At 30.5% G+C, this 24,485-nt stretch overlaps 3 protein-coding genes across 5 annotated transcripts in view; 2 read left to right on the top strand and 1 right to left on the bottom strand.

Moving 5' to 3' along the window:
• LOC111040233 (coiled-coil domain-containing protein 42 homolog) overlaps window positions 1-4,394 on the top strand; it is a 7,805-nt gene extending 3,411 nt beyond the window's left edge. For both annotated transcript variants that reach the window (XM_022324055.1, XM_022324054.1), the window contains 4 exons: window positions 1,288-1,452; window positions 1,674-1,841; window positions 2,053-2,202; window positions 2,309-4,394. In XM_022324055.1, coding sequence (XP_022179747.1) covers window positions 1,288-1,452; window positions 1,674-1,841; window positions 2,053-2,202; window positions 2,309-2,500 — 675 coding nt within the window. In that variant the 3' untranslated portion in view covers window positions 2,501-4,394. The remainder of the gene's footprint in view (window positions 1-1,287; window positions 1,453-1,673; window positions 1,842-2,052; window positions 2,203-2,308) is intronic.
• Window positions 4,395-5,383: 989 nt separating this feature from the next.
• LOC111040230 (coiled-coil domain-containing protein 63-like) lies at window positions 5,384-17,587 on the bottom strand. Of its 2 annotated transcripts, XM_022324049.1 has the most exons (7): window positions 16,886-17,587; window positions 15,961-16,279; window positions 15,682-15,863; window positions 15,362-15,498; window positions 13,665-13,885; window positions 12,847-13,105; window positions 5,384-5,626 (listed from the first exon to the last, which is right to left on the bottom strand). In XM_022324049.1, exons 1-7 carry the CDS (start codon window positions 17,032-17,034, stop codon window positions 5,520-5,522), a joined length of 1,374 nt encoding a protein of 457 aa, XP_022179741.1. In that variant the 5' UTR covers window positions 17,035-17,587; the 3' UTR covers window positions 5,384-5,519. The 2 variants fall into 2 exon arrangements, with proteins under 2 accessions (XP_022179741.1, XP_022179740.1); XM_022324048.1 differs by lacking the exon at window positions 5,384-5,626 and having other exon boundaries at window positions 10,956-13,105.
• On the top strand, window positions 10,622-24,166 carry LOC111040231 (short-chain specific acyl-CoA dehydrogenase, mitochondrial-like). The gene is made up of 9 exons (XM_022324050.1): window positions 10,622-10,834; window positions 21,095-21,291; window positions 21,648-21,757; window positions 21,873-22,021; window positions 22,229-22,417; window positions 22,805-22,948; window positions 23,109-23,236; window positions 23,348-23,443; window positions 23,526-24,166. The coding sequence occupies exons 1-9, from the start codon at window positions 10,819-10,821 to the stop codon at window positions 23,733-23,735; spliced, it is 1,239 nt and encodes a 412-aa protein (XP_022179742.1). The 5' UTR covers window positions 10,622-10,818; the 3' UTR covers window positions 23,736-24,166.
• The last annotated feature ends 319 nt before the right edge of the window (window positions 24,167-24,485 follow it).

The raw sequence follows: 24,485 nt of genomic DNA, 5'->3' as shown, positions 1-24,485 counted from the left end.
TTTCTCTTGCTACACATGGTAATCGAGATTGGAAAAATATAGGAAATATTCTCAAAAATCACGAAAATTCGCCTTATCATAAAAATGCATTACTAAATTGGAAAGAATTAGAAATAAGGGTGAAAATGGGAAAAACTATAGATGATGTTAACCAGGTGATTATTAGGGCGGAAACTGAACACTGGAAAGCTGTTATTAATCGTATAATATCACTTATTAAAATTATGGCTGGACAAAATTAAGGATTCTATTGACTTTACCTGTAACTGCTGCAACAGCCGAGAGGAGTTTCTCAAAACTTAAAATATTAAAAAATTATTTGCGAACAAATATATCTCAAGACCAATTAGTAGGATTAGCCACTCTATCTATTGAAAGTGAAATTGCTGAAGAATTAGACATGGATGAACTTATACAGAGCTTTGCTTCACTAAAAGCAAGAAAAGTCAATTTTAAATAAAATTAAGTTTGTTTTATTTTATTTTATCAATATTATTATTATAATTTTTATTTCTTAAAATTATGACAAAGGTTTAATTATTTGTAAGGTTAAAAGTGAAAAATATTTTATAAAGCAATAAATATTTGAATATATTATTATGAATTCTTAAAATGTAAATATGTGTACCTACCTAATGAATTTATATTATCAGTTATATTATATAACTGTACAAATATGACATTAATATAAAAAATATATAAAAATAACCCAATAGTCCCAACACTAGTTGTTATTCCTTTAAAATAAAAAAATAAAAAAAAATTTTCATGTAGGTGTTTATGTCACATAAAAAATAGGGGGAGGGGCTAAGTTTAAATTAGAGCTCAAATTTTTTTAGAGGCGGCAAATTTAGGTTTTGCCTAGTGCACTATTTTTGCTTGAGCCGGCCCTGAAAAACATAATATATTATGCAGATTATTTGTATAAATACTTCACAATTTACATTGCCCAATATCCCTCAGACATTGTATACAATGCCCGGGCATTGTATACATTGTCAGAATTTTCCACTTCGCCCGTAACATATATAAATATATAATATAAAATGAAAAGCTAATATTAAATTATTATTTAAAATTATTTCCAGTTGTATCTAGCTTATACATAATATAATGATAGTTAATAACTAATGACTTATAAGTTAATAAGTAGGTATAATATTGTGAAATAATAATAACTTAATAGGTATAATAGTTAATGAATAATAATTAAAAAACACACACACACTCGTGCTCACGATTATTTAAAAGTCATATACTATTATAAAGTTATTTATACCTACGTAGGAAAACGAATCGAAATGTGAAATACTCACGAGGAAGACAAACGAAGACAACGAAGAAACGAAACGCTACGAACAGCAAACCTTACCGATGCAGCAGTCAATATTAAAGCTCGAAGAGGCCGCCGAAGGGATGCAACGTAGCGTGGATGAGTTGAAGCCATTCGAAGTAAATAAACTAAATACAAATTAGGTTTTACTACTTTATAATTTTGAGTATTTCGTTGTTGATTTGTGGGCGCACAACAATCGAGTTTAATTTATAAGTACCCTTGGTCCTCGAGCGACCCATCATAATAATTTAACCTCCAGAGCTATATCTTTATTGTTTTTGTAGCCTATAAAGTGTAAGTACCTATACATACATTTGTTTTTATTTTGGTTTCCTAGGATTTCCTCGAAAAAGTTGTGGAGGAGTCAAAAGAGTTTAGAAACATAGATGACGTTATAAAGAGATACGAAAACTTGACCAATATACGGAAAGAATTAGCTCAAAAACACGAAAAGAAGACTGCGGATTTGAAACGGTTAACAACGGACGTGTTTAGACGTTCAAAGGTATTAGTTATATTTAACGATACTAGTATAGTCAGTACCTAAACTATATTATTATTATATTACTATACAATTTATACATGCGTAATTTATTACTATCACATATACTCGCAACTCGCATATTTTAACGAGTATGCCTTATGCATAATATATTGATACAACTGGTAATAAAATGTATAAATATTATAACTTCCTTCAACATTATGTACTGCAGGAAACGAGCGAAGAGGCTGAGCACGTTTCTGTCGAAATGGCTGATGTCGTTGAATCATTGGGGAAAATGAAAGACGAGATGATCAAGACTGACCTGGCTTATCGCAAGATCGAAAACGTTGCCAAAGAAAAGAAAATCGAGGGTGATTTGGTACGTAATATGAATATTTAAAAGTGTTCTAAAATATGATACCTATATAACATCGTGAAATACGAATTTTATTGGTATCGTCCTGAGTGTCTATATTACATTACAGGTGGCCGCATCTGTGTGGAATATCTATAAGCAAATGTGTCGGCGGGTAAAAAAATCTGTACCCAACAAAATACCGGACATAGAAACTCAATTGGCGTTCATTGCCGAGGAATATCAACAGCTGACCAAAGTATTGAACATGGCTGAGAAAATCAAAGAAAAAACCAACAAAAGGGAGATTCTGAGAAACTGAAAGGCCATGCTGATGTATAGTGATGTATTCATAAGCGTAGGTAGGTCAAATTTTTTGGAGAGCTAAAGGCAGACATGTAAAGACTCGTGGGGGGCTTAGCCCCCCCCAAATCCCTCAACAAGTGTATATATCTGCAAATATCTTCATCATAAAATACAAATAACGTGTGACAATCTAAGGTTTTATTATAATATTCTTTTTTTTTTTTTTATGTGTTTTTTTACTTATAAAATTAAACGTTTATTTTCTTTAGAGTATATCACTAAAATATCATTAGAATTGATACTGTTTGATATATATCTTTCAATATTGATAATAGCTAAAGACGAAAAATAATCATGACTCATGATGGTGGACGGTGTATAAGTATTAATTCTTCGCATGGTTGAAAAGGACCTTTCACAAGACGCTGAAGAAATTGGTATACTTAAAGCCAACGCCAAGTTCAGTAGTTTGTACAGGTTGGGAAATGTTTCACTTTAAATGTATTTTTAATATGAACTTATTTTTAGATTTTTAGTTTCTGAACCCTCTTCTTTCCCCAGGCAGTTTTTATCTACTATAATTTTCCCTTAAGGACATAATATCGACAAATGAAAACAACGCACTATTGTATAATATTTTATAACTTATAAGAAATGTAATGAATAAAATGGCCTAAAACATATACAATTGATTTTATCCATATTTAATTATCGTACAAATTATTGGTTTGAATATTTTTTAAATTTAGATGGCCCGAAGTTTTTGGAGGGGAGGCTATTATTCAAACTGGGAGGGGGGCTAAGCCTTGTTAGTTTTCGTTCAGCTAACTCATAATATAATAATTATAATAATCTTTATTTCTTGCAAAACAACAATATACATATTATTATATGTATATGACACAATAAATTATACTGCAAGCTGCAAACTCCCCTATAAGCATAATGATTGTGGTGGAGATGAATATTATTTGGTATTACTATGTTATTATAATGTATTATAAATGTATAACACTATATTGTCGAGTATGAACATGATTCTTGTGTTTTTCTCATGTACCTACATGGGTATACAAATATTTTTATTGTAAATGTGCACAAATGCATTTAAAACGTTGTAGGTATAATAATAGCATAAATAACGTTTCGGGTTATCTTTATACCTGCCAGTATTTTATTATGTTAAAATAGAGTTATGAATACAATATGATATTATGACATCGGTTTAGTGACGGCTGACGGGTAGAAACTAAAAAAATGGTTTAAACATTGATTCACTTTTTTTTTTTATTATTTACTCTATTTTAATGGGACAATTTTTCATATTGGTCCTATAGGCGTTTATTTCTCACGGCGTACATATTATTACTTATATGATTTATTTGAAAATAAAATTGAACACGTTCCATAATTATTTAAATTTTAATACACGTAGTATAGATTATATAGATTTTTATACCATCGTTAACATATAAATATATTTTAGAGCTGTATACACGTTTTTTGTTTCTGACCGATTTTTCGTGTATGGTTTTCATTGTCATGGCTCATGGTTACTTGTTAACAAGAAAATATTAAAGTTTAAAGATTCTAGATTTTTCTTGTGAAGAAAAAATATCGAGTTGCGTGCTATGGTTTACTTTTGTATGTTTCAGCATCATTATTACATTTTCATAACATCTTATTCAAATATCTTACCTATATTAAGAATTTATAGTCTTTAAATTGTGCTCTCCTAACGAAGAAAAAATATTATAGCCCTATAAGTAGATATGTCGAAGTGTACCTATTACAATTTAAAATTATTATACTTTAACAATTTACAATAAAGCCAATATAGAATAGGACATAATATCATATTATTAGAGGTAGGATGAGGAAGAATAATTACTCTTTAACCTTTATTATCACTCAGATCAGTACAAAAAATGTATTTTATAATTCATTATTATATAAGTATAGTGAAATGTACATATACGACATAATGGCGAAAAACATTTTTAATTTATATTTTTTGTTAGATATTTTACAAAAGTTATTTAAGTTATTTATAATATATTATATTATTGGAAAAAAGGCTCTATATGTATATGAGTATACTATAAAGATGTAGCTTAAATGTTAACTACGATATGATGATATATTATCGTTTGCATATTATATCTAACTACTGTTAAAGATTACGCTGATTAATGATTATGACCATTTAAAATTATAGTAGAACGATATAATATATTGTACACAATTACAAAAAAAAATATTAAGATTAATATTTCAAATGTGTTTTGGTAATTGAAAATTCGAAAATAATCATAATATAATGCAAACAAGTAATTAATTCACATTCACGATAGGGACCAGGGTGTGGCTCAGTGGTTGGTCTGACGTGTTCTGAAGTCAAGCATCATTATCGGCTGGCCTGCAGCGTCGTTACAATAGTTCCCGAAAGGGTGACTACCCGGGGTTTTAACGACAAAATATCGGGAGTTTCCCATTTCATCAACATAATATTGGCCGTTTCCGCCATAGCTGCCCTTTTCCGCCGAAAACGAAGAAGGTATGATTCCCGTTTCCGATATAAGACATTTCCATCAAAAAAAAGTTTGAAAACCCATATTTTAATTTATGTAATACATATATGTTGCGGTATGTATAAAATAGGTACAACAATATATACAGCGTTAATATTCGATATTTGTTGATTATTGTCTATAACGGAAAGAAGCATACACTGTATCATAGTTTACTTATAATTCGCACACAATAATGATTTGGTACAATTTTAAATTTTTATATTTTTATATTTTTATTTTTTTATTTTTTATGTTTCTTTTAATTATATGATTTCTTATATATAATTTAACTATCTACTCCTATCAAATAACAATAGTATATTATTGTTATTTGATAAATGATAACTATTAAATAACTTAAACACAATGTTCACCTACTACACCCTACAATATTTATTAAGAGTTACATACTTAGATCTAATGTGATACTTCGATTTGGTTATTATATAACTTATGTCTTAATTACATCGGCTCCGTATTTTTCAAGCTTTTGACAACGTCTGACACCTTTGTTTCAATCAGATCAACGTAAAAAGTCATATTATACACGTTCGCCCGAATGTCGTCTCCTGAAATATATTTGGTGCACATGTAAAATAATAAATTATAAATGGTTGGTATTATTTTGTTTAAAAAACATATCGTCGGTTTCGTAGTGTAGTAAGAATCAAATTCACATTCCTGATAATGTCTTTAATTTGAGTGAAATAAAATTATTATTTATTTATACCTTACGTCCTTACAACACATAATGTCTATGTTCCATTGCTACTCAAAATGGGTATGTCAGACGAGACAACTGACTTTGCTGATACGCTATCTATATTGTACTTTGGAAAACGAATTAAATTGTGATTTTTGTTTCTAATAAAATTTATTTTTATTTTTATAAGATAAACATTATACACAATCTATATTGCTAAGTATAATAATTTATAAGTATATGTGAAGAGAGACAGAATACATGGCTTGCGTGAATAAGTCACCCACTAGTGACTCTTTCCTTGAAGTGTAAATGAGGAAAAAGCAGTAATAGAAATATTGAAGATGAGAGAGAAAATACAAGGAAAAAAGAAAATTGGGCCAATTAATTCAAGGGTCATCTCCTTTTCAGCCGACGGGATTACCGAGAAGCGTCATATACTCATATTGTGACTAAATTTTTAAACTACACACTACACTACACTATACGACTACTCACGCTTACACTGAAGGATCTGACCGTCAAAAAGTTACGACTTACGATCATACCATGTTGTTTATATCACATATATTATTTAATTTTTACAAGTTTATCACGTTTGAATAGTATTTTTTATACCTTATTTTAATATACCACGTCATGTTAAACTGTTAAAGTTATGTCAATTAGCAATATCCTATTTGAACAGAATATTTATGGAATACGCGTTTTTGAAATGTTGACACAAATACTTTTTATGATATGTATAAGCTATAAATACTTAAATACATAGGTAAAAGATAAGTATAGGTCATTATAAACGGACAGTTTGTACTAATAAAGACATGGATACGTAATTCAATATCTGAAGACAGATTAAATGGCTTAGCGTTATTGTATATACATAAAGACATTGTTAAAAAGCAAAAACAAAAAATTATTGAAGATGTTATACAATCATTTTGTATGCAACCAAGACGCATACAATTTTTATTTGATGATTAATATAAATATAATTAATTTGTGACACCTACATTAACGTATATTCAAATAATATTAATATTGTATTATAAACCTACAAAATAAAAGGCCTTATGTGATGACATAATGTTGTTTTTTTCTGTTTAATGTAGGTTATGCTATTTTAGAATAAAAAACACTAGAAATATATTAAGATTTAAAATAATAATTTTGATCTTGCCCCGGGTGGGATTTTATCCTGCGGGCGCCCTTGTTGTACTATCTATTGTTCGAGTTGCATATCGCAGACACTTTGTAAGGTGATAATAAATTGGTAAAATTCCATCACTGAAGGTTTTGTACGGTATAAATAAACCGGGAAATATATCTTAAAAGATGAGATAAAATTAAATTGCTCAAAACTTTAGATTGCAAATCATGATCGTGATTAGTATGAGACATGTGTTTGGTGTCACAGGCTACAGCATTAAAAGTATTAAAATATTAACTTATTCACTATATAAAATGAACAAAAATCAATCTAGCAAACTCAATCCAAAAATTATTAAAAATGGGTATGAATATATTATTTTAAGAAAAAATCAATTTAATATTCATTGGAAGTGTAATAAAGTGACGTGTACGGGGAAGTTACAACAAGCCGTAATGAACCGGTGAGTTATAAGTTGAAAATCATATTATTTTCATAATACCTAAATCATATTATTATCATATTTTTTAAAAATACATTTGTATGTTACGGCCATAGTATGAATTATTTATAAAAAAGACTGATCATAATCACGAATCGAGTGATGAAATATTGAAGCTGAAAAACCTTGCACTAACTAATATGAAAAGACAATCTGTTAATAGTAAAGAATCAACAAATCAAATTCTTCTATCTGTACTTCATGAAAATAATGGTTAGTATGATTTTAATCTAAAAAACAACTATACATACCTACTGCATATTTTATTATATTTATTTTAAATAATTAAGATTTAATACTACGCACTTTTATACAAAAGGTACTTATTCTTTTTATCTCGTCTTGGCATTTGTGTCAATCATAGGAAATTATAAGATAAATATTTTTTCGAGATAATTTTTATATCTACTATCTACAATCAAATCAATATATAGGTAATACTTGTATTGATAATTGTAAAATGAAACAATGTAAAATGATAACATCTTTAGCGTTTTTACCAGTTGAAGAAATACCTAATGAAATAGTTAATATGTATTTAACTTTTACTCCAGAACTAATTCCGTTAATATTTTATTTTGAATCAACATATATTAACGGAAAGAATGGTGCACCAAAATTTCCTCTTGAAATTTGGAATGTCAGACACCAAACAGTTAAGAACTCACACAGGAAGAATAAGTTTAGTGAAAGATGGAACAGTTCGTTCAATAAATTGGTTTAATCCAAGTTTCTGGAGTGTTTTGCGGTCTTAGACGAATGCTCTTGTCATTTGAACAAAAACACAAGAAAAAAACCAAAATACACAAAAGAAAATTCATGATGCCTGTGTACTGCATGAAAGTAAAATAATAACTAATTTACAATTGCTCGAAATAATTTGCCATAAGTTTAATTTTTAAATATATATATATTATTATGATTTATGTGACAGTGAATGTTTTAAAAATACATACCACAAATAATTATTGACGAATTTATTACCATAAATATTATTATTTTTTTTTTTTTTATATGTTAATTACCTGTGTTTTGTAATAGCAAATTATACATTTTTTTTAAATAGTACAAACTGTCCACCATGCATATTTAATTACTTTTTGAAATAGTACAAACTGTCTGAGGACAAAAAAATGACTATAAATGACTATAAATCACCTCTTACGTAATATGAAAACCATAAAAAACTTTGTATTTACATTTAAAATTCTGGTAACCTATAGAACAGAGGCTCCGAAACTGTGGGTCACGATTATATTTTTAGTGGGTCCTGTTATATTTTTAAATAATACATTTTTTAGACGTATGTTTCTATTACTATTCGTTGATGTTTAAATTTAGTTGTATCATAAATTCATAAATCGCTATCTGCGTTTGGGGCAATTACGAATTTTCCGAGACCGTGTCAACACGACGCAATCAGATTAGTATAGTTGTTGAAAAGATAAAGCAATTTATTGCTATAATAAATTCCTTGATAAAAATTTAGAAATAAAATATACTGTTCTTCAATGCAAAATTCTTTTTTTTTTATTCGTATCAGCCAAAAAAAAAGTCATTGATATTATTATTATTATTATTTTTTTTTTTATTTAAGCTTCGGCAACTGAGGCCATTAGCTGTAGGTTGTGGTACTGTAGGGTTTGGGACTGTAGGGGGGACGTGTGTGTTTTTGTTTGTCAGAATTTCTATTGGGCACCCGTAGGTTTCTGCCATGCCCGGTTGGGGGATGGCGCGGCACTTGTTCTCCGGTCACCGCGACTTGTCCGGAGAAAAATGCCGCCCGGTGGCCGAGGATCGAACCGCAACCGGCTGCGTCGCAGCGGACGACTCGGTCACCTCGTAAAAAAAACAACTGATCATATGTAAGATAATGAAATACATGCGTCTTTCAGTAGGTCATTCAAATACGACTATGGTATAGGTACTTAATACCTATAGTTAGGTATAGTATAATTATAAGTGTACCTAGCAATATATTACTATTCAGATATAAACTAATTATTAAAACACAAACTCATTACGCGTATCCTCTTTCTTTATCATGTTTTCATGTATTGTAAACACTTTGGTTGTTGTTACTCATTAATAGTCATTACTACTACTTACTAGTCAATGCTCATTAAGTACCTACTATATTATAATATGACTTATGAGAACAACAGCGTTGACGAGTTGTAATTTAAAAAAATATATTCAGAAGAAAATAAAACTATTGGCATCGTGTCTGAAGATTTGTCAAAGGTATAATATTATAAATGATCAAAATTTGGAAGCGCTATTTCTCTCACAATTTGATCGGTTTATGTCGTAGTTATTATACATAAGTTACATACATTTGGTCGGAGGTTTACACGCTTTACGCCTACAACAGTTATAATCATAATAATATATTAATATTATGTTTGTGCATAACAAATATCATACTCTTATGATATAATATTATATGCAAAATACGAGTTTTTGCAGACCCCGGACAATATTTCGTTGGCTCAAAGTTGAAATCGTTATCTAGTCGAACACACCTATCCGCTACGATAAATAATATTTTTCGTTTACTTTCTCTATTTCTATGGACGTGAGCGAATAGACCAGTGGCTCTCAACCTTTTTTTGATGCGCGACACACTATTATACACCACAAGTTTCACGGCACACTCAGGTACGTCTTTCAAAACCACAACTTCGGCAACAGTTATGGCCACGCGCCTATATTAATATAATATATGACATTTCTCGCGGCGCAGCATTGTGCCGCGGCATATCGGTTGAGAACCACTGGAATAGACATTACTCCGTGGCCCGTGCGTGCCTATCTGTTAGATCACATGCAACAACATTTTACATTAGTTATTTTGTACCTATTATATTTTGATCTAGCTTACCTATACAATATATTTTGTTGGGTATTCGGGTATGGACACTGTCTTGGATTATACCAGTTTTAAACTTAAATGACCGTGACATACCTAGTAGGTAATACCTGTATGGCATAATCACTTATCAATAATCGTGAACGGTAGGACAGACGAACGGTGTTCCCGCAACCCGTGTACCTATATTTTTTATCAGGCATAATAATAAAACATAGCGGCCAATTAGAGTGGATCTACCATAATCAGTTTACAAATATTATTATATACATGACGTAGGTATAAAATATAATATAGTACATGCATAATTAACGGCGAGATTGACCTTCATAATTTGTATGTGTCTTTAACCCAATCACCACTAGTGATTGGTGAACTTTATTAAATTACCGATCGACATTAATACATTACGCTTTATTGTGTCAGTTTGTAGCATAACCGAATTGCCGCGTGACTGCTTAAGTGCGCGTTTAACAACCTGCCTAATATTCTACATGCTCGTGCAACCGAACTTTTGGAATATTATACGTAGTCATGTTTTCTACAGCTAGTGAGTATTTTTTTTCTTGTCAATTTAAATCCTTCGTTAGACTTGTCACGAGTATATTGTTTAATATTGGGCGTCAGATGTATTTTTAATTTTTATTTGCTTTATAAATATTCAGTCTGTCAGTCGTATATACGGTGTACATTATACATATATATATATGTATACATTATCTAAAAATTGAATTTATAGTAATATAATTATATATTTAAATCGTCATATATTTGGGAATAATTGTTCAAGAGTCGGTAAAAAGTTAACAATACCTTGTATATGTTTTTATATTCTTATCTAACCTAACTAGAGTGGATTTTTGATCTTTTAATGAGGCTGGTGCTGCACTGACGATCTATAGCCATACTCAATACTCATAAAGTTATAACATAGGCATATAATATAGAAATGTTACCTATAGGCCAGGCCAGAATTTATCAAAATATTGTCCTTCAACAAAAATAATACTTTGTTATTGGTTTCCCTGTTTTGAGATCAATAAATTCCAAGAATAATTTCATGCCTGTATTCATATAATAGATCAGAAGTATTATTGCATTAATGTAATACGTATAGTGTCGTATACCCACCTAGACCTATAGGCTTAGCCACCTCCACCAACATGTTCGTATCAAATAAAATCATTGATACTATAACACCATAATGTCGACAACATGATTTAAGTATGTATACAATATGCATAATTTTATTAAATTGATAAGATTTTTTTCCCAACATCACTAAAACCTAATCAGCTGCAACCATAGCACTATATTATATGTCCTCGGTCTCTGAAATACGCGGAACATAAGAAATTAGAGTTCATTAGAACCAATATTTTGTTGTTAGCGTTAATATTACAATTTTTAAACTCAATGATGAAAACATTACATATTTACATGTTATATTATGCTGTAATAATATACATGATAGTACGTTGGATTATTTACGATATGTCAGATTTTACTCAAGTGATGTGTATGTAAAATATTATTACTAAAAATGATCATTATATATATTTATACCAGTCATGCCCAACCCGCGGCCCACGGGCCACATGTGGCCCGCCAAGGTATTCCATGTGGCCCGTTACAAATTATTAAAATAAAACAAAATATTCCAAAAAAAGTAAAATTATTACAAAATACGATTTGAATTAATTTATAAATAAAAAATACAAAAATAAAAATAAAAAGTATATAAAAATGTTTTTATATTGCAACCTACTATGTGTACCTAACTAAATTGTTTAAGATTGAGATTATGAGTACTTTTATATTTGGTGGCCCGCTCGATTACAAATGTTTACCAAAGTGGCCCGCCGAGGAAAAAAGGTTGGGCATCACTGATTTATACCAAAGAAGAGTTGAAATATCGTCAAAAATCCAACATATTAACATATAGATAGATGGATGACAACAGCTACACCCACTCAGCCTTCCCGAGACGTCAAGCCTTAGTTAGATGACAATGTGTCAATAAAATATGGCTTAAAAATCTTGTAAGGTGTAAAAAAAAGTTTGACGAAGGGGCTTCGCCGATGGGTGTAAGCCACTGTAAACTGCAGTAGCCAGTAATGACCAGATCCGTAGTTTCATCTATGGCCATATTTACAGACATATAAAATAAAGGTTTTCAAGGGTGACAATACCTGCAATCATTAATGAAAATCACTCTCTCTGTATTATATAGATTCAGTATACAGCCGAAACTAATTATATGAGACACTACTCGAAACACTCGCTCGACATCAAACGTGCCCATGTGTATTGTATGTTATTGCCCAATTGCTGTCAACTTCTTAAATTCTAGGTTCATTTCACAGCCACGCGTACACGTTAGGTACCTACGTGTGAGTAACATTCGGACGTTTTTCGACTTAAATTATTAATATTGAGTTCGTATGTCACGATGGCAAGGGTGACAGTAAACCATCAAGCTATACGAGCTTAAAAATTTTAAATCGAAAAAAATGTGATTATACATATGCGTGTCTGTAAAGCGAGTAATACGAGTCTTACCAAGTATCTTGTACATCGGAGAAAGATCACAGTGGACGGACAGAAACAGTTTCTCGACGGACTCCAAGAGCTCGGTCAACTCGGTGTGTACGGTTTTTATTCGATCGTCTTCTTGGTCCGCGTCGTCGGTGAGCTGCTGTAGGTGTGCCCTTAGTCCGTTCATGTTTTCCTCTTGTTTTGACGCTCTTGACTCGTTAATGGCCCGCTGCTCTTGTACTCGATCTTTTAGCACTACAACTTCTTTCTGCAAGTCATCCACCTAAAACGAATGGTAGTGAGTGCGCCATTTTTAGAATACAACACTTTATAATTTAAAAACCTTTTATCATTTATATATCAGTTACTTCTGGAGTTCTCAAAGGTGATCACTGACCACCTTTCTCTACTTCTATATTTTACTTATTTATACATTATGCAGTTTTTTCTATTTTATATTGCTCATTCTAACATTCTTTTGTTTTTGGGCGAAGTCGGGTTGTACTACAGTTAGTATGATAGTAAATGTACATCAATCGATGCATACAATTTTTGTTTCAATATATCAATATATATTGTAATAACTGATAAGTGTATACATTTATCTCTTTCTTTTTTGGTTTTTCATTCGTATTTAGTTTCTAATCTGTATGACGGTATCGTGTCTATAAAGCTAAATAATTTCATAAATTTATAATATCCTATATACTGCAATCTAAGTACATTACTTATGTATATTATAAAAAAATAATTTTCTTTCCACCAAACGACAAACACCCAAAAGAGGGCATATTAATAATTTATAATAATGTATGTAATATCCTAAAATGTACAGTTTATACCTCGCTGTTTAACTCGTTGATGTACGTAAATAGCGCGAAGTTCTCCTCTTCCTGCCGGACGAACAGATCCACAATCCTATCGATGTTGCTCTCACCCACATACATCTGCAGCCATCCCATCAAGTCTATCCATTTCTCTGCTTGTTCCTTTCGGTTGCCCAATTCGTTTTGTTTCTTTTCTTCTTCTTTACGTTCGAAATCCATGAGCACTCGATGTTGTCCTATTTTACAAAAAAAATTTACTGAACCGCGGTAATTATTACTATTTTTTCTAGAGACTTGACTTACGTAGATAAAGTAAGTCAAATATTTGGTATCGATATTGTTTTAAAATTATTCGAAAGTATTACTGAGTTAGATCCTGGATTTTGCGAGTAAAAATATTTATATCTATCTTTCATCACGACTTTGGTTTAGGAACAAATTAGATAAGAGGAACTCGAAATAAATCCTGCAGATTAGTAGATTACCCTATGGTCTATACTATGGACCTTCTGACTAAGATATAATATTTTTAATCAAAAATAGATTCAGATTCAGTAAGAAGGAGTATGAAATCAATATAAATTATGATATAACCGAGGATATAACCTATACAATATTTGTACTAGATTAGGAAATTACGAAACATTAGCATTTTTAATGGTTTATAGCAAGTCGCTATTAGATATGATATTGATATTGTGTAATTTACGACGGTAGAAAAATAATATAATATATGAATAATTTAAATAATACACATATTGATCACTCATCGTTAGGGTTCGGATTTGAAGGCAATATAAACAATAAAAAAAGCATTTAAAATATGTGAAAAAGGCCAAAAAAGAATTTAATTTATATAAAAAAGCAATTACAAACTTAACTAAAAATTTCAATTGATTTAACTAGTTTGCATTATAAAAAAATTAATCTTTAGATAGGTAGAATATGGACACTTTTCGAAAACGATAAACTAATTTGCCGTAACAAATACTTTATCAATATTGCTGATAATAAATCCTATTAAAACTATTTTTAAACATAAAATTGACAATGCGCCGTTTTCACAAGCTCTTATCAATTTTTTTTATTTATAGAAAACTATCAGGACAATGGATAACTAAACAAAAACAAATTAAAATCAAACTAAAAAGCAAAAAAATGTTCATCCTATTATCTTAGAAATTAAATGAAACACATTTTAATCCAAAAATTATTTTTCTATTGTTATCCAAAAAAAAGCATTTCCTTTCAATCTGAATCCTACTAATCACTATTTTTTAAACTTTATAATATGGTGCATATCTCCGCAATTAAATCATAGATACAATTTGATGCGGGGGGGGAGGCTGGCCATCTATATGACTATATATACTTACACACTCGCTTCAATAAGACATTTTGAAAAGAGTTATAACTTATAATGTAGGTACCTACTCGGATATTCGGACATAAGATTTATATTATTTTACCAACCAACCTCGCGAATCTTTTTATTCTATTATTTATTTTAACTGAATTATTGAGATACTTGAAAAAATAAAGCTGTTATAACTATTTGGTAAATAAAAATAAAAATTCCAGCAATTTGGCTGGTACATAAAAAATCGGCAATGCTCCGATTGACGTTGACAATTGACGAACATTCTGATGATTACTCGCTGTACTAGTTTATGATTTACCTATATAAAAAACGTGCATGCACGTAAGTATACCTTTGATGGATAAGAAATCTTGGAGTTTTAGATCACGGTCGTATTGCCTCTGCAACTCCTTGACTTCGGCTTTGTGCAGAGCGATCTGTTGTTTGTCTTCGTCACTCATGTTGATCAACCGGTTTTGAGCGTCTTCCCTGAAAAACACACAACAAGATATTATTAATTATTATATTAGTGTAATATACGTACTGACGTACTGTATCTTTTATCTATAGACTATAACTTTATATTATAAGTTAATAATATTACTGTTTTCATTTTAGAAGAAATTTTTGATAGACCTACTTATGATGCCCTTTTATATTACATTATATTACCTCTGTTCGTACGCCGTCGTCGCCTGTTCTATTAGGTCCATCATAATCTGTTTGCTGTCGTCCAAACGCGCAGTCAGAGCCTTGTAAGCTTCATTGAACTGCGACCGTTGCACCAACAAATTGTCGATTTCGTTTCTCAAACGGGCGTTTTCCGTCAAAACCTTATTGAACTTGACGGTTTTCTGAAATTTGTTTTCCCTCACAAATGATGGCATCATATTATTATATTATTTAATTATATAGGTAGGTAAGTACCTATATATATGCAAGCAGACTTACCACGTGCAATTTGTTCTCTAGAAGTTCTTCGTGTCTTTGTAGATCGCACTCGACTTTGTTTTTCGATTTGCCTGCCGAGGGTTCTCTCTGTCTAAATATTAGGTCGAGTTCGTTTTGTATTTTTAATATTTCCTTTTCGATATCGTCGTGGCACTTTTTTTGGTCTGTTAGCTCATCGTTAACGCACAGGTATTCGTTCCATTTTTCGATCAAACATTCTTTTAAACGCAAGTCATTGGTTTCTTTTCGTTTGTTTTTAGCCATATTCATGTGTTCTACCAGATTTACCTTTTCTTGTTCCAAACTGTTAATAATTTTTCTGAAACGTTTAACATATAACAGTTTGTAATTTGTATGTTCAATTTTACAAGCAATGTGTAAAGTTTAGTCATATTTTATAATAGGTGCATTATTTAGTAATATATAAGATATATATAATAATTATATATATCTTGTAGTTAATTATATGATAATTGTTATGGAGTTTATAAAATATTATGTATTATTGTGTTATGGCTGTGAGAAGAATTTTAAACATTACATTTGTTTTATTAATAATATTTAACGTGCAACAAATGTGTAATACCTAAATATTCATGTGGGAGTGTTAAAAAGTATAAGTATAAAAAATTAATTACAAAAGAATAAAGAAATATGTAAAATACGCAGGCAATTATAATTTAAAGATTATAAGCAATACATTGAAATTAATTAAACTCAATATTTTTAAAACATTGCACAAAATCGATTAACTAATAAAATATAATCATTAACGATTTTAATATAATAATATCTGAATTATATATATTATAAGTTATAACAGTAAACCAATGTGTAATATACTAATATATAATATAATAATAATTATGATTTTGGTATAAAGTAGACCTACCTATTTTTGATTCATCGTATTTATTAAACTTACTTCTGTTTGGTCAAATGACTGCCCATTTCTTCGGTATACGCTTTTTTGTTGCTCTCCATGAGCATGTACTGTCGTTGGAGTTTGGCCAACTCTTCGGCAAGAAGATCGCTTCCATTGTCTTCGACTTCTCCATTTATGTTATTGTCCATTGCTATACAACTTGTAATGTACAACCGACTGATTTAAGGCTATCGAATGGATTGAGTGATAATCGTTGTATCATATACGACGAACAGCTCGGCAGGCTCACGTGTTATCGAAAAAACGAAATTTTAAGGTAACTAGGAGACGTGCGAAACCCCAAGCGCAGCAATGAGTACAATGTTTATACATATTATATGCAAAGTCCACTTCGTGGTTGCATCTAATTCGTATTCATCCTTACGAAATAAAAAAGCACTGATAGGCTCACTTGACACACTAATACACATATATTGATATTTGATACACATGTATTTATAATATGGACTTTAGGTTTATATGTCATATTGTCAACATATTGGTATCGATGGAGGTTATAAATCCATTATTTAAACTTCATTTTTTTCTTCTTCTCTATGTGCAATGTATACGCATGTGTATATATATATATGTGTGTGCGTATGTGTGTGTATCGATTTCAGAATACTTAACACTCCACGCTCCAAGTTTCAAGTTGAATCGTTGCTGCAAATATTGTATATAACTTATATAAGGTTACAATAAGGCGATTTATTGAACATTTTAAATGAGTACTTGTGTTAAAAAATTATATACAATCAATAAATGATTTAATTCCCTATGCATTAATAAATATTCATAATGATTGAACACTATTATTTTATTTTGTAACTTTTTAAAAAAATGAGAGCTTTATGGAATTATTCAATTATATTCGACCAAAGTGTATACGTTGTTATGAATATTTATGATTCATAAACCATACTACCTAACCAATGACCATAAAGAACTTCAAACGCTGACTGATTATTTATTGCCGTTACCATTTTAGTTAAACAAGTCTTTAAAGAAAACGTGCGAAAGTTTTTGACAATAGCAAAATATTGATTGTTATTATTGTATTTATTGATTGTCATTATTAGTTTCAAACTTCCAAAGTCTTAAATTATATTATATAAGGTATTTATTTAATTTCATAATATATAATTATTACGTCCAGATAATCTACTATCCTTTTTTTTTTTTTTTTTTTTTTTTTTTTTTTTTTTTTTTTTTAGAAAATTTACAATCTGTGTTACATGACACAATAAGTAAAATAGATAATTTATATAACACTATATACATATAAAATACACATGAGGCACATGATGAGGGAAATCATCCAGTGATGGTACCCTCTAGTAAAATCTACTATCCTATCTATCTAATAAACTATTAACCTCTCAAATTGTAAGTACGGTACGTATTTTGATATAATTATATAAATATAGTAAAATTATCGTATTCATGATTCATGAGATCACCAATATTCGACGTTGTAATTTTTTGTCCCTTAAAGATAAAAAAAGCAGATAAACTATAAGATTTCAAGGTTGTAAGGGACTCAGTAGTATATTATACAGTTAGTTGTTACCTATTGCTTACTAAGTTATTGTTCTCTGGTTCTTCGTTGAATAAAGTCTAAATGATGGAAATGCTAAAAAAGACAAACAAATAATAGTACCTAATATCTAATATATAAATGTGAAAATGAAAACCTTTGAGTGTTATGTTCTCGGAAACTACTGAACCGATCCTTATGATTTTTTTTTAAATTGAAGAGCTCATTGCGGAGAAGGTTTATGGCTTTTGATAGATTCTCTAACTTTAAAAACAAAGGAGTTATCAATTATCATAAATAATGACCAGTTACGTTGACTGGGTGGGTGAGGTTCGCGGTACGGCAACGGACGGCGGCTAGATGTGGCCGCCCAAACTTCCCCTTCCATATCACCGTTGCGCGACGTGATAGTTCATAGCGTTATTCGTTGCTAACTTAAATCTATACCATAGATTAAATATATAAAATAACACATTTATAATGTGTATATAATATAATAATAACATAATCTATGTAAATACAAAAAAAACACAATTTCTCGCATATTCTATAGAAATTCACCGCATTATGGTGAACGAAGGACGGACCGACCGACATTTTAAGAGAAGCTTCGTAAGGTTAGGTTAATTTCGTAAAGCTTAATGTTTGTGTATCGACTATCGATGAATTGTCGAATATTCAAGATGCCTGTAACAGTACTAATAATAAGTAAATTACAATAATTTCTATAATTTTTTATTTTTTATTCGTTTCTTTTAATTATTAAAATTTATCACAATGAAAAGGAAAATTAATTTAGGTCGTTCATCGAATATACCGTGTGTTCCTAAACTTTTGCATATTGTTATCAAATCCATCGGGTTTCATTTCAGTCCATCCTTTAGAATAGCAGATTGCTGATAAGTCAATCGGCTTGATTACCTCCCCTCCAGCGGCTGACCAATCTGATGAATTAAGGAACACACGGAATATAAAACGTCAACGTTTACTTAGATTAAGTCAAAATAACAATGGCTCGCCAGATAACTGCAATATTAACAGCGATAATAATGATGATTATATAAATAATACACATAAATTCTACATTTGCAATTTCGGTTTTTGATCAAAATAACTTAATCAACAAAGTTTATCCTGAAATTTCTCATCTTTCCAATAAATCCAATGAATGGCTCCGTGAACGTGCAATTTTGGCCCCTAAATACGACATCGTCAACATCATAAACTAAAAAGTTCTTTCCATGTTCGAAGCTGATAAAAAAAACTATATTTCCATAGATACACTTACTAATCAAGATGAAGCTATAGATATCTCGACTGAATTTCTTAACTCATTAAATCCATCAGGTCTCCCCCCACACAAACTTGATTTAAAAATCGGTGCGCCTATTATTCTCATGCGAAATTTAAATGCTCCCAAATTGTGCAATGGAACCAGATTAAAAATATTATCTTTGAAAAAAAACCTTATTGAAGCTGAAATTCTTACCGGCTCAGCGAGTGGTCAAATGGTATATATCCCAAGAATACCAATGATAACAAACGAGTACCCCTTCGAATTTAAACGTGTCCAATTTCCAGTTAAACTTTGTTTTGCTATGTCAATTAATAAGGCACAAGGACAGACAATGAAAGTTGCAGGAATTGACATCAGCGATCCATGCTTCACTCACGGACAATTTTATGTTGCCTGCTCCCGTGTAAGCTCAGAAAAAACTTATACATTTATGTCCCTGGTGAAAAAACTAATAATATAGTTTATAAAGAAATATTGGTTAATCGGTAGTTATGTAGTATTTTTCCAAAATAATAAAAATTACTTTTCAAAAAACGTAATTTTTTTAAGTTTAGTATCCTAACCTTATGTCTTATTGATAATTATGTATTTAAGAAGGTAAATGGTAATACATGGCTTTATTTCATTTATCACGAATTTGTTTCCGGGCAACGCCGGGTAATTGATCTACCTATATAGTATATACACTTACAATAAGTTGGTTATTTTTTTCTACACTACAAATTACCAAGAAATAATTTATATGGCAAAACAACGTTTGCCGGGTCAGCTAGTATAAATATAAATTTAAAAAAAAATTATACAAACCAAATTAAAAAATTTAAAACATGGAAATATCTGATTTTGATTTTGTAAAAATAATAAGTTTTAAAAATCGACCTCTAACACTATAATTTATTAATTTGTTTACCATTTTAATATTTATTGAATATTAGTTATTAACATTAGTTTTATTTTATATCTTTATTTATTGTAAACAATTATTTGTCTATGTGACTATTTATATTTATAATATACTATTTATGATGCATTTTAAAAACAATATATGTTTATAGAACTTAATTGTATTAATTTTACGTTTTTGTATGAACTAATGTGTGTTCGGGATACTTATATTTGAGATAAAATACGACTACATGAATCCGGGCTGCAATCGGGCAATTACGTTTGGAATACCTTTTTTGAGGGTGGCATTATTATATTATCCTTCCGAGAGAGGTTCCTGCTATTTACAGTTGTCGGTTAAGAAAGGTTTCGTTGTAAATTGTAATTTGTTATGATAATTTATTATTATTTACATCATTTTAATTAATAAATTGTGCAGTATATATTAATAGGTTATTTATTTTCATTAATAAGTTATGTTTTTTAGGAATCAGTAACAAATTGGGCCCTAATACCATACTGAAATGGATTTCGAAAATCCAGGAAGGAAAAGGGATAGCATCATTAGCGTCACTGTCAGAAACACATCAATTGTTGTACAAAACATGCAGGGACTTTGCTGAAGGAGAACTTAAGCCTATAGCTGCAAAAACTGATCGTGAAAAATTGTTTCCTAAAAAACAGGTAGATATAATTGGATATTGAGAATTAAATATGATATTATTATTTTAATAGAACTATAAGCCAAATTAGAATTTTGTGTTTTTTCAAAAACTTATAATATTATTTCGAAATGTATATTCAATTATCGGATGTAACCTATCTTATAATTGTTGAGCTATCATAGTTTACTATAGAAGTTAATAAAAAAAAAAGAAGCTGAACATTATTTCATTTTTATTTAGTCACCTGACTTGCAGCAGAGTAATACATTATAATAATTAAAATTTGTAATTTAAAGTAATCATGTTTATGTAAAAAAAAGGTGTTTTATTTGTAATGATTTATTGGACATGAAATTTATTTCGTTCTTAATATAGATTGAAGAAATGGGCGAATTAGGCCTTATGGCTGTTTGTATTCCCGAAAATGTTGGAGGAACGGGTCTTGATTATTTATCTTATGCTATTGCCGCAGAACAGATTTCTAGGTAAAAACAAAACTTTAATGACAACTGGAAAATAATGAAATCCAAGTGTTTAATCAATAATTATATGATGGTAAAGTCAGCAAACCGTCTAAATTTGACTTTTTTGTATTTCTAGATGTTGTGCTTCAGCTGGTACTATTATGGCCGTGCATAACATTTACGTCAACGCCATAAACAATTTCGGTAACGATAAACAGAAAGAAGAATTCCTACGACCATTTACGGATGGGAAGCAATTAGGTTCATTTTCTTTGAGTGAGCCAGGTAAGTAACAAAGAGTATAATAAGATTATTGCTATAAAAAATTATTAAATATAATATGTATATATTATGTATATTTGATGTTCAAATTCGGTAATTCTTTTCGAAGTATATACTTTTTTTCTCGGAAATTGAACGTTTTTGGAAATATTTTGTTTTGGATTATATTTTGAAATCATTACAAAACAATATTTCATTAAAATATTAAAGGACTAGGAAGTGACGCCAGTGCTGTGTCTACAAAAGCTACGAAAAATGGTTCCAACTATATAATCAACGGAACGAAATCGTGGACTACGAATGGTTTAGAATCCAAAGGGTTAGTCCTATTCGCATCCACTGATAAATCAAAAAAACACAAAGGGATCAGTTGCTTTTTATTGAAAAAAGATTTTCCAGGTAATTAAATGATAATAATAATATAATTATATGTATATTATGTATGTTTCGAAGAAAAACGTATAAGTTATTGTAGTACATTGTATATAGTATATACCTATAGATACTAGTATTTTATACAGTTATATGTATATCTGTAACGTACCTCTGTAACGTACCTCTGAAACGTAGAAGCAAAACAGTGATAGTCAATCCGGCCTCATACTGTTGATTATTATTGATTACAGATGTAGGTATTATTAGTTTGTGTAGTTGTTTTTCGTAAATGTATACATTACAATATATTGTCTCTCTAGTCTCTATACATATATAACTATGCATTTATGCTCAATCCTATGTATAATAATATTTATGTACCCTAAACCTATTTATATATTATTGTTGCAGGGTTTTTTGTGGGGAAAAAGGAAGACAAATTGGGCATACGAGGATCGTCGACGTGCAGTTTAGTATTTGAAGACTGCCCCGTACCCGAAGAAAATGTCTTAGGCGAGTTGGGAAAGGGTTTCAATTACGCGATGATAACTTTAGGTTAGTACTTATTATAAGTACAAATACCTTATAGAACTTGGGTCTGTGTGCTACACAAACTTTGAAAATAATATGCTGTAATAATAATAATTATAGCTATATAGATATATTATTATCGATATAAGTATGCGATCGTTTCTTATGGTTTTGATCGGTTTAGACGCAGGCCGCATAGGAATCGCCGCCCAAGCTTGTGGTATAGCCCAAGCGTCATTGGAACTAGCTGTCGATTACGCTTCCAAAAGAATCTCTTTCGGCGCGCCGATCGCCAAATTGCAATCGATACAGGTATGTGAGCAGCGTTTATAATATACAGGACTTTATGTCCCATGTGGTCAAGACGCAAAAAGGCGGTAAAATACGCGGATCTACCTATAAATTATACATATTTTTCATCAGAACAAAATCGCCGATATGGCGTTGAGGGTGGAGAGCGCCAGGCTTTTGACGTGGCGTGCGGCGCATCTGAAAGACTCGAACACGTCGCACACAAAAGTATCTATAATATATTATTTCAAATTCCAATATAATATTCTGTTACGAAAAGTAACGAAAAATAAAAACCTGCGATTTTCAGGAAGCCGCCATGGCCAAGTTGGCGGCGTCCGAGGCGGCCACGTTCAACGCGCACCAGTGCATACAGGTGTTGGGTGGCATGGGTTACGTGACAGACATGCCGGCAGAGAGATATTACCGTGACGCCAGGATAACGGAGATTTACGAGGGCACGTCCGAGATCCAGAAGATTGTGATCGCCGCTAACGTGTTTAAAGAGCATGGAGTGTAGACAAGAATATATGAGTGTTATACCTATTATATGAATATATGTTTTAATTTTTAAGCGTATTTGAAAAAAAAAATATTTTATGTCAAATTCTATGTGTACTGCTACTGTTTAACGAGCAGCTTACAACCATTATTATTTACTATACCTGATATGTGTAGGTAAGTAGTCTTACGATCGACTTGGTAATTAAGCTATAGTAAGTGTCAAAGTGGTTCCAAATTTCCAATATGGGCACCATCCACTGTGTGTCTGTGTTGGCTTGTGTAGTTGCGTGCTGTTCCCTGTTACAGACCTCTGTTCGGAACACCTGCAGACATTCAGCTCCTTTCAACTCTCAAACTACTTACTACAGACACTCTTGCTTGAAAACATTTTAATTACTAATATAATACTGTTTTGTTAACTTTGTACAGTATACTACCATTTAAAATTAAAACTAAATACTTAATAAGACTAGTCACTAGTAAAATGATCATGTAAATTGTATGTTATATTTTAAACAACTATCTCGCAGAAATGGATATTTTATTATTTTTCAAATACCTATAGTAATGTTTTTTTTCAAAATGACACATCAATCTATTCCGTTGATAAAAATGGATCTGGTTGAAACTCACATACTTCTCATTGAAGTGAAGCATTTTGCTTTTCAATTTCAACAGCCATAGAATTATTAAATACATTTATTTGAGGACGTGTAAGTCCAGCTTCTTAACTATACCTATATAGCATTATAGCACATACTAAATG

Source organism: Myzus persicae, unplaced genomic scaffold (genome assembly GCF_001856785.1).
Source record: "Myzus persicae strain clone G006 unplaced genomic scaffold, MPER_G0061.0, whole genome shotgun sequence".
Taxonomy (NCBI): Eukaryota; Metazoa; Arthropoda; class Insecta; order Hemiptera; family Aphididae; genus Myzus; species Myzus persicae.
This window is presented reverse-complemented; position numbering and strand designations above follow the sequence as displayed.

Coding starts and splice junctions, on each gene's coding strand:
- LOC111040231 (XM_022324050.1), top strand. Junction 22,022..22,228: donor ATTTTCTTTGAGTGAGCCAG/GTAAGTAACAAA, acceptor AAAATATTAAAG/GACTAGGAAGTGACGCCAGT. Junction 22,949..23,108: donor TTACGCGATGATAACTTTAG/GTTAGTACTTAT, acceptor TGATCGGTTTAG/ACGCAGGCCGCATAGGAATC.
- LOC111040230 (XM_022324048.1), bottom strand. CDS start 17,034: ATGGACAATAACATAAATGGAGAAGTCGAAGACAATGGAAGCGATCTT. Junction 16,280..16,885: donor AGTCATTTGACCAAACAGAA/GTAAGTTTAATA, acceptor TAAACGTTTCAG/AAAAATTATTAACAGTTTGG. Junction 15,864..15,960: donor TAGAGAACAAATTGCACGTG/GTAAGTCTGCTT, acceptor AACAAATTTCAG/AAAACCGTCAAGTTCAATAA.